At 48.4% G+C, this 11,275-nt stretch overlaps 1 protein-coding gene across 2 annotated transcripts in view; it reads left to right on the forward strand.

Annotated features, from left to right (window-relative positions):
* The window catches only part of LOC148508565 (anion exchange protein 2-like), a 414,596-nt gene extending 406,677 nt beyond the window's left edge, over window positions 1-7,919 (forward strand). For both annotated transcript variants that reach the window (XM_088444359.1, XM_088444360.1), the window contains 3 exons: window positions 940-1,109; window positions 4,256-4,429; window positions 7,674-7,919. In XM_088444359.1, coding sequence (XP_088300485.1) covers window positions 940-1,109; window positions 4,256-4,429; window positions 7,674-7,754 — 425 coding nt within the window. In that variant the 3' untranslated portion in view covers window positions 7,755-7,919. The remainder of the gene's footprint in view (window positions 1-939; window positions 1,110-4,255; window positions 4,430-7,673) is intronic.
* The last annotated feature ends 3,356 nt before the right edge of the window (window positions 7,920-11,275 follow it).

Genomic DNA, 11,275 nt, shown 5'->3' on the forward strand with positions numbered 1-11,275 from the left:
TAGCTGCTCTCAGGAGTATGTCCCAGAGGAGGGAGCGTGTATAGCTGCACACAGGAGCGTCTCCCAGAGGAGGGAGTGTGTATAGCTGCACACAGGAGTATGTCCCAGAGGAGGGAGCGTGTATAGCTGCACACAGGAGTATGTCCCAGAGGAGGGAGTGTGTATAGCTGCACACAGGAGTATGTCCCAGAGGAGGGAGTGTGTATAGCTGCACACAGGAGTATGTCCCAGAGGAGGGAGTGTGTATAGCTGCACAAAGGAGCGTCTCCCAGAGGAGGGAGCGTGTATAGCTGCACAGTACCACTGTCCCCTATGCTGGATAAATTCCCACTATCACTTATTACAGTATATGTGTAATGGGACAGCAGCACTCTCCCCCTATATGGTTCATATGTTTCCCAGTATCTCTCCCTACTCTGTATATAGGAGTACACGTTATCAACTCTGTATATATGAGTACACGGTACCACTTCTATGTATGTTTCTGTATATAGGAGTACACGGTACCACTTCTATGTATGTTTATAGTTATTGCAAGGAGCGTATACAGACGTGTCCTGCTACATCTTGCTAAGTACACGGCAAATCGCGCCTGCAAGTGGATACACGCACTGTGTTCGCACCCGCAACACCATTGCATGGTGCGATCACAGTGCGTGCCATAGCGTACGCTGCTGCGGGTAATTGCATAGGGCGATGTGTGTGCACGTCTGTAGCGCGATTGGCAAGGATGGAAGAGGGCACCTGTACTGGAACCTGTTATAGTCAGGGATAATGCATGTCAGTGAGGTTTATAACTGCACTGCGGGGGACTGAGGTGTATAACCGCACTGCGGGGGACTGAGGTGTATAACCGCACTGCGGGGGACTGAGGTGTATAACTGCACTGCGGGGGACGTAAATGATTACACTGCCAGGACTTTGCTGTCTGACCCGCAGGTCTCTCCATCGTGATCGGTGATGTGCTGCGTCAGATCCCCCTGGCTGTGCTGTTCGGGATATTCCTATATATGGGGGTTACCTCACTCAACGGCATCCAGTTCTACGAGCGATTGCAACTCTTACTGAAGCCCCCAAAACATCACCCAGACGTCATCTACGTGAAGAAGGTATGGCGTGTCCGTGGTGGGCAGTATAGGTCATGTGCTCGCATGTACCTGGCTTTAATGTATATAGGGGCCATATTCAATTTATCACCGATTACGTCATTTTCGCCTGTTTCATTTATCCCTGTATTCAATTTCATTTTTGCGAAGAGTCTTTGTTAAAAAACGGGGATAACCTACATGGCGAAAAAAAGTGCACAATTGGGGTTCAGGTGTGCAGGCTTAAAAAAAATAGCCTGCACCCCTGGGAGTGTCCTATAACAGTGATCTGTATAAAAAAAATCCTCAGGACACCCCAAAAATAGGTCTTGAATTTGGGGTTTAAAAATAAAGAAGGGGAACAAACTTCTAACCTAGTATAATTGATTCCTAAGGGGTCCCCCAGTATGCGGCAGGTGTTTTCTAGAATGCGGATGGTAGCGGCAGGTGTTTTCTAGAATGCGGATGGTAGCGGCAGGTGTTTTCTAGAATGCGGCTGGTAGCGGCAGGTGTCTTCTAGAATGCGGCTGGTAGCGGCAGGTGTCTTCTAGAATGCGGCTGGTAGCGGCAGGTGTCTTCTAGAATGCGGATGGTAGCGACAGGTGTTTTCTAGAATGCGGATGGTAGCGGCAGGTGTTTTCTAGAATGCGGCTGGTAGCGACAGGTGTTTTCTAGAATGCGGATGGTAGCGGCAGGTGTTTTCTAGAATGCGGCTGGTAGCGGCAGGTGTCTTCTAGAATGCGGATGGTAGCGACAGGTGTTTTCTAGAATGCGGATGGTAGCGACAGGTGTTTTCTAGAATGCGGATGGTAGCGGCAGGTGTCTTCTAGAATGCGGATGGTAGCGACAGGTGTTTTCTAGAATGCGGATGGTAGCGGCAGGTGTTTTCTAGAATGCGGATGGTAGCGGCAGGTGTTTTCTAGAATGCGGATGGTAGCGGCAGGTGTCTTCTAGAATGCGGATGGTAGCGGCAGGTGTCTTCTAGAATGCGGATGGTAGCGGCAGGTGTTTTCTAGAATGCGGATGGTAGCGGCAGGTGTCTTCTAGAATGCGGATGGTAGCGGCAGGTGTTTTCTAGAATGTGGCTGGTAGCGGCAGGTGTCTTCTAGAATGCGGATGGTAGCGGAAGGTGGTTTCTAGAATGCGGCTGGTAGCGGAAGGTGGTTTCTAGAATGCGGCTGGTAGAGGAAGGTGGTTTCTAGAATGCGGCTGGTAGTGGAAGGTGGTTTCTAGAATGCGGCTGGTAGTGGAAGGTGGTTTCTAGAATGCGGCTGGTAGCGGAAGGTGGTTTCTAGAATGCGGCTGGTAGCGGAAGGTGGTTTCTAGAATGCGGCTGGTAGCGGAAGGTGGTTTCTAGAATGCGGCTGGTTGCTGCAGGTGAATTTTTGAAGAATTAAAAAAAAATTATTTTAGGGACTTAAAAATTTGCTTACACCCGCTTTCATGTACCCTATATTTGATGGGACGAGTTCTTTAAAAAAAAATAAAAAAAAGAAGATAAATTCTATTCATCACTTGTTCTTCACAGGCGCATTTATACGCTGGCCGCGGCTATTTAAAAACCCTGACTCCCTTCAGCAGCCCAAATAGGGGGTACCCATAGTGATCCCCCATGTCTGGACATCTTTATGGGGCTCCCAGGATGATTTCCCGAAAATTCCCTGCACTTTCCCATACTTACCTTTCCGCCGGGTCCCGTTTTCGCCGGATCCTAACTGAATACTGGGATAAAGCGTGCGCGCCCGATACTTTATCCCAGATAAAGCAGCGATGATGGCGAAAAGTCCGACCTCTGAATTTTCGCCATCAAATTGAATTTCCCATAGTATAGTGTTAGCCCCACGTAAGCCGTGTGATGGTAACTGCCATGTCCGGAGCATTGATTGTTACATACAGTACACATGTACCCCAACATACTGCCTCCTTGTTACATCATTACACACGTACCCCAACATACTGCCTCCTTGTTACATCATTACACACGTACCCCAACATACTGCCTCCTTGTTACATCATTACACACGTACCCCAACATACTGCCTCCTTGTTACATCATTACACACGTACCCCAACATACTGCCTCCTTGTTACATCATTACAGGGTACCCCAACATACTGCCTCCGTGTTACATCATTACAGGGTACCCCAACATACTGCCTCCGTGTTACATCATTACAGGGTACCCCGACATACTGCCGCCTTGTTACATACAGTACACATGTACCCCCAACATACTGCCGTCTTGTTACAACATGGAGTTGGGGTACTCTGTGATGATGTAAGTGTGAGGTCCTGTGCTGCCCAAAGGATTGATTTTGGTAATTCTACAGAGTTTCTGCGTTCCAACACTTATTCCACGCCGCTGTCCAGCCACAATATGGCTGCTAATACAGTGCCCAGTACCAGCCCCAACTCCGCTGCATTGGTGGCGTCCAACTTCACTAGTGTCAGCTCAGAGTCCAGCAGCAGCTTCCTCAGAGACTTGTCCCATCAATACTAGGCTGAAGTCCGCCACAGAGACTAGTCCCATCAATACTAGGTTGAAGTCTGGCACAGAGACTAGTCCCATCAATACTAGGTTGAAGTCTGGCCAAAGAGACAAGTCCGATCAATACTAGGTTGAAGTCTGGCCAAAGAGACAAGTCCGATCAATACTAGGTTGAAGTCTGGCCACAGTGACTAGTCCCATCAATACTAGGTTGAAGTCCGGCCACAGAGACTAGTCCCATCAATACTAGGTTGAAGTCCGGCCATAGCTCTTCTGCATCTCCAGTGACTAGTACCTGTATCTTCAGAGCTAGTTCAGCATCAATCCCTTGCTCCACTGAATGTCCAGCTTCTAGCTTGGGGTCCAACTTTTAGTCCTAGAGCAACCACTCCTATTTACAGTATGCAACCAGTACAGATGCTGAGCCTCCAGACCCAGCGAGCCCTATTCTAGTCCCTTTCTCCAAGACTGTCCTCCATTGTCATTTTCCTAAGCCTGCGCCATATTCTCCTTTGCTGCACATGCGCAGGAATTTCATTAAACCGCCCAGTTTTTTCCACGTAACTCCCGACTTCAGACCATGACTCCAGACTGGGAACACAGGACAATCAAGTCCCAGATGTGACAAATACTTTATGATAGAGATAAATGGTGATTGTAACAGGACTTTCCTCCCATCAGGTGCGCTCCCTCCGGATGCACCTATTCACGGCCGTCCAGCTGCTGTGTCTCACTGTTCTCTGGGCCGTAATGTCCACAGATGCTTCCCTGGCGTTCCCTTTCATCCTCATTCTGACAGTCCCTCTGCGGCTCTTCCTACTGAGCAGGATCTTCACCGAGCGTGAGCTAAAATGCGTGAGTACCCCTCCCCTAACCCCGGGGTCACTGCCATTACTCAGTAATACAGGCCCTGTAACGCCTCCAATCAGCAGGCAGAGCCTCAATGCGCATGTCCCATGTGTGTTCTGTAGGTGAGAACAGCTATCTGTATGATTATTAGCGATAACAATATAATACATAGGATTACATAGCACTACACCTCTCATTGCTACTATCCACCTCCTTCTCTGGCTCCACCTCTCATTGCTACTATCCACCTCCTTCTCTATCTCCGCCTCTCATTGCTACTATCCACCTCCTCTATCTCTGCCTCTCATTACTACTATCCACCTCCTTCTCTGGCTCCACCTCTCATTGCTACTATCCACCTCCTTCTCTGGCTCCGCCTCTCATTACTACTATCCACCTCCTTCTCTGGCTCCGCCTCTCATTGCTACTATCCACCTCCTTCTCTATCTCCGCCTCTCATTGCTACTATCCACCCCTTTCTCTGGCTCCACCTCTCATTGCTACTATCCACCTCCTTCTCTGGCTCCGCCTCTCATTACTACTATCCACCTCCTTCTCTAGCTCCGCCTCTCATTGCTACTATCCACCCTTCTCTAGCTCCGCCTCTCATTGCTACTATCCACCTCCTCTATCTCTGCCTCTCATTACTACTATCCACCTCCTTCTCTGGCTCCACCTCTCATTGCTACTATCCACCTCCTTCTCTGGCTCCGCCTCTCATTACTACTATCCACCTCCTTCTCTAGCTCAGCCTCTCATTGCTACTATCCACCTCCTTCTCTATCTCCGCCTCTCATTGCTACTATCCACCTCCTCTATCTCCGCCTCTCATTGCTACTATCCACCTCCTTCTCTATCTCCGCCTCTCATTGCTACTATCCACCTCCTCTATCTCCGCCTCTCATTGCTACTATCCACCTCCTTCTCTGGCTCCGCCTCTCATTACTACTATCCACCTCCTTCTCTAGCTCCGCCTCTCATTGCTACTATCCACCCTTCTCTAGCTCCGCCTCTCATTGCTACTATCCACCTCCTTCTCTAGCTCTACCACTCATTACTACTATCCACCTCCTTCTCTAGCTCCGCCTCTCATTGCTACTAGCCACCTCCTTCTCTGGCTCCACCTCTCATTACTACTATCCACCTCCTTCTCTAGCTCAGCCTCTCATTGCTACTATCCACCCTTCTCTAGCTCCGCCTCTCATTGCTACTAGCCACCCCTTTCTCTGGCTCCGCCTCTCATTGCTTATTTATGAATTGAGAGTAATGCGATTTGCTGTTAATGGTGGAGGTCCCAGAAACGTACTCTGTGCCTTCTTTTGTGGGTGTTTCTGGTGGGAATAGAAGGTTCAGGAGAGCAGCAAGAGAATGATATGAATGACACAATAATCCACAGTTTAAGTTAATTAATTAAAATGATTTATTGGTACTTAGCTTCGATTTCTAATTTATTCCGATAATGGTTCAATATAGCACAGTCACATCAGGGAGCCTCGTCCTACACGATAGGCCGGATGGGTGCACGGGCCCGGAACTTTCAGCAGTCAGTCTGGGAGATGGGAATTAAGGCTACAGACTTCCGTATATCACCCCTAAGTATAGGGCTCCTAACAAAGACATGATACTATATACCTTATATCGTCATAATATTATAATAAGTAAGTATTCGTGATAGGGGGTGCCTTGCCTCAAATATGGTTATTGGCACAATATTATAATACATAACATTTATATGTTCAAGGCAGCTCCTTATGGTGCATACGATAAACATGCATGATATGAACGATATCGAGCATATCGCCCATTTTTTGGTGTCTTCCAATCCACTAAAGACCAGCGATGTGCGGGCATGTATGGACAATAACTATATCGACCAGGTTACATAGGGACCCGTGATCGTTGATTGCGGGTCGCTGGCCCGTCGTAGCTGGTGTGCTGGGTGATCGATACCAGGAAGGTGCAGGGAGATCAGTCAGCGATATGGTCATCACAGACGATCGTCCACCATTACTTCTAACAAACTATCACACAAACTTAGATGCAACTAATGAAATATATAACTACAGCACGTTCCTCTGAGAATCATATCAAGGGGCAGCTTCTAATACAGCAGGAGCATATTTAGTTAAGATGGCTGAACATTAGCATCATACTGCATGGTCATATTAGTAGAAAAACATACTAATATATACATTAAAAGTACTTTGAACAGTTTAACAGCAAAATAGCGCAACAGCCATTTTGTTTGCATCACCTGTCACAGTGGGTCAGGGTGGAGATGGCGGAGTAACACACATACTGGCTGAATACTCACACTCCCGGATTTTGTAGCCGATGTGCCCTGTGACGCAAACAGGGTGGTGATGACAGGAATTGCGTTGCCCCCCACACGTTCCCCTTGTGCCTAAGGGAGAAGTAAGATGAAGAATCTTTGGTGCAGCAGATTGAAATTTAGATTTAATGCTATTTTCTCTCATTTCAGCCCCTTCATTAAATACAATAGTTACATTAATTCCAGAATTGTGGAAATAGGTAATAATTCCTGTGAGATACCTGTATTGCTGGCGCCGTGCGCGTTTCACATATACAGTACCTGTATTGCTGGCGCCGTGCGCGTTTCACATATACAGTACCTGTATTGCTGGCGCCGTGCGCGTTCACATATACAGTACCTGTATTGCTGGCGCCTTCCGCGTTTCACATATACAGTACCTGTATTGCCGGCGCCATGCGCGTTTCACATATACAGGAGATGTAAAATAGTATGATGCCCACAGCATGAGTAAGGAGCTATATCTCCTGGTGGTGGTATCTGGGCACAAGGAGAAAGAAATGCCGCCTGGCCACGATCAGTAGGGACTGTGTGAGAGGCTGTGATACCAACAATCCCATGTTACACACAGAAAGGGGTCTGGGGTCCTACAAATACCTTAATCTGTTTTCCAATCCCATCTATAGTCACCCAGGTGTTCTACTAATTCTATCCCATTACTCCTATAAACCACACTCAGAACACTTACTACAGGCATCACAGGTAACAGGTGAGATAGGAGATCACTCCCCATAGTATATATGTCACTATATACCAGATAACAGGTGAATTATTATAATACAGTGAGAAGTTTTGTGTATTAAAAAATTGTAGAGTGTCAGTGCTGCGGTCACCTGTATATACTAATGAGGGGGGCAGCATGTTAGAGATGGTGATATGTTATCTGACGCTCTCTGGCTAATCTTACTCTCCCCACAGTTGGATGCTGACGATATGCAGCCGATATTTAATGAGCAGGAGGGTGTGGATGAGTATAATGAGATGCCTATGCCGGTGTAAGCGCAGGATTCCCTGTGCCTTGGACAGGATTTACGGATTACTGTGACTCCCTTGCTCAGCCCCATGTGACGAACATTAGAGCTGTCTGCAATCACATGTAGAAGCAGCTGTACAGGAGCAGACAGGGGGCGGGGTGTGTGCTCCTCGGGGGCGGGGTGTGCTCCTCGGGGATGGAACTATATCTGGTGGTTGCAGGTCACCAGGACGCACAATCATCATGTGAGTTACGGTGTTTGCGGCTGAAAGTAAAAGTAACAAACGTCAGATGCCCCAGAGATGATTCTTTTACACGGGAAGAGACTGGAGAGAATTGTGCCAACTCCGCAGGGTGCAAGGTGGGGCCTCTGTAATTCCAATCACAAGGAGGGTTCTTACTTCTGGCTGTGTCGGTTACAATGAAGGGTATCGCCATGGGCAGCATTATATTTATAGCTGATATTTCATATCCTTGTTTCAGTGACTTAGACGTCCTCATTATGTGTATTAGTATGATACAGGCCATGCTCCACAGATGCACTAGTAGCATTGCAGACCCCTCACCCCCCCCCCCCCCCCCCATTAGCTGCTGTAGGTTATAAACAGCGCAGAGGAGCGAATCAGTGTCCTGCTACGTAGAATAATCAGATAGCATCAGTCACCTGCGTATAAAATAATCACTATAGTACTAAATATGATAAAGCTGATACGGAATATTACACTTTATAATGATTGTATTAAGAATAAAGTAAAATGTTTATAATAGGTCACTCAGGAGCATTATACATTGCAGTGTGATCGTTCTGACGTTACAAAGCATTCTCTAGGGCATTCATACAGCATTGCAGGAATCCGCACATGTACAGTATCTGCATGCGAAATACTACGTTACAGTGTTACAGCCACTGAGGATATACCCGCAGTCACACACACAGAATATAGGCATGCAGATACACCCGCAGTCACACACAGAATATAGGCGTGCAGATACACCCGCAGTCACACAGAATATAGGCGTACAGATACACCCGCAGTCACACACACAGAATATAGGCGTGCAGATACACCCGCAGTCACACACACAGAATATAGGCATGCAGATACACCCGCAGTCGCACACACAGAATATAGGCATGCAGATACACCCGCAGTCACACACACAGAATATAGGCGTGCAGATACACCCGCAGTCACACACACAGAATATAGGCGTGCAGATACACCCGAAGTCACACACACAGAATATAGGCATGCAGATACACCCGCAGTCACACACACAGAATATAGGCATGCAGATACACCCGCAGTCACACACACAGAATATAGGCGTGCAGATACACCCGCAGTCACACACACAGAATATAGGCGTGCAGATACACCCGAAGTCACACACACAGAATATAGGCATGCAGCATATCATTGCGCTATCTAGTCGCATCGATGTGCAAAACAAGAGATATGGTAAGAACTTACCGGTTATCTTTGTTTCTACGAAGTCCATAGGGTTGACCTTGGGGGTATAGCTGGATCTGGATCCACGGGCACCACGCAGTTAAAGTTTTAGCTGCTCCCAGGATGCACTTGGGTCCATCCTCATCTATACCCCGCCCCCGAGCCACAGGCACCTCAGTTGGTAAGCAGCCAAGGCCGCAGGAGGAGACTAAACAGAGAGAAGGAAGACTGGAACACACAAGAAACCATAGTCACAGAAATGGGAGACGGAAAACCGGTGACCAGTCACACAGCCCATATGAAGCCAGGTGCGTCAGGGCGGGCGCCCTGTGGACCCTATGGACTTCATAGAAACAGAGATAACAAAGGTAAGTTCTTACCATATCTCTTGTTTTCTACTTCAGGGTTCATAGGAGGTCCACAGGGTTGACCTTGGGGATGTCCCAAAGCAGTTCAACTAAGGGCGGGGACGCTCCTGTGCAGAAAGGAGAATCCTGCGCCCAAAGGATGCATCCTGAGAGGCGAAGGTGTCAAACGCATAAAACCTCAAAAAGTCTGAATTGAAGACCAAGTGGCTGCCTTGCACAGCTCAATAGCAGAGACACCACGTCTAGCAGCTCAAGAAGGACCCACAGACCGAGTGGAATGAGCCTTAACAGAGGCTGGGACAGGTAAACCTTCCTGTATATAAGCCTCATGAATAACAGAACAAAGCCAACGGGCAACAGTTTGGTTTTCACAGGAGAGATTGGCCTGCCAACAAACAAAGAGGACAAACAAAGAATCAGACCTTCTAACGGAAGCAGTCCAGTCCACATAAATTCTGAGAGCACGGACAACGTCCAACGAAGCCTCACCAGCTGAATGATCAGGAGACTGAAAAGCAGGCACCACAAGTTCCTGATTGATGTGGAACTTCGAGACTACTTTAGGCAAAAACTCAGGACGAGAGCGAAGCACCGCTCTGTCCTGGTGAAAAATTAAGAAGGGGGGGACTACAGAAAAGCGCCCCCAACTCAGATACCCTCCTGGCTGAAGCAATTGCCAGGAGAAAAACAGTCTTAAGTGTTAACCACTTGAGGTCAACCGACTCAAGAGGCTCAAAAGGAGGTCCCTGCAGGACCCGAAGTACCACCACCAAGTCCCAAGGAGGCACGAAGGAAGGCTGGATTCGGAGAACACCCTGGAAAAAAGTGTGAACATCAGGCAGTGTAGCGATCCGACGTTGGAACCACACAGACAGAGCCGACACATGAACCTTCAGGGAAGCCAGACGTAAGCCCAGGTCAAGACCTGACTGAAGAAATGCCAAAATCCTAGAAACCCTGAACACCTGAGGATCAAAGTTTCTGGACTCACAGCACTGAAAGTAAGTGTGCCACACCCTGTGGTAAATCCATGCGAAGGCAGGTTTACGCGCCCTCAGCATGGTACTGATGACAGAGCTTGAAAATCCCTGGGACCTTAAGACGGCTGTCTCAAGAGCCATGCCATCAAAGACAGTCGACCCAGATCCGGGTAAAGGCAGGGCCCCTGAGACAGCAGGTCCCAACGCTGAGGCAGAATCTACGGAGGTCGAAGGAAAAGTTCCTGAGATCGGAGTACCAAGGACGTCTGGGCCATGCTAGAGCCACCAGCAGAAACGTGCCTCCGTCCTGTTTGATTTTTAGTACGTGAGGCAGCAGGGAGATCGGAGGAAACAGGTACACTAGGTGAAATGTCCATTTCACCGACAGCGTGTCCACCAGACTTGCGCCTGCGTCCCTTGTCCTTGAGCCGTAAACGGGCAACTTGTAGTTGTGACAGGAGGCCATCAGGTCCAACTCCGGCAGTCTCCATTTGTCAACAAGAAGTTGAAACACATCTGGGTGAAGCGACCATTCCCCTGGGTGCACGTCGTGACAGCTGAGGAAGTCCACCTCCCAGTTGAGGACTCCCGGGATGAAGACTGCCGAGATTGCAGGAAGGTGGCACTCCACCCAAGCTAGGATGCAAGACACCTCCAACCTTCCCACTCAACTGCGAGTTCCTCCCTGGTGATTGATGTACGCCACCGTGGTGGTGTTGTCGGATTGCACCTGTACCCCCCTTCC

Source organism: Taudactylus pleione, unplaced genomic scaffold, assembly GCF_031769625.1.
Source record: "Taudactylus pleione unplaced genomic scaffold, aTauple2 ptg000356l, whole genome shotgun sequence".
Taxonomy (NCBI): domain Eukaryota; kingdom Metazoa; phylum Chordata; class Amphibia; order Anura; family Myobatrachidae; genus Taudactylus; species Taudactylus pleione.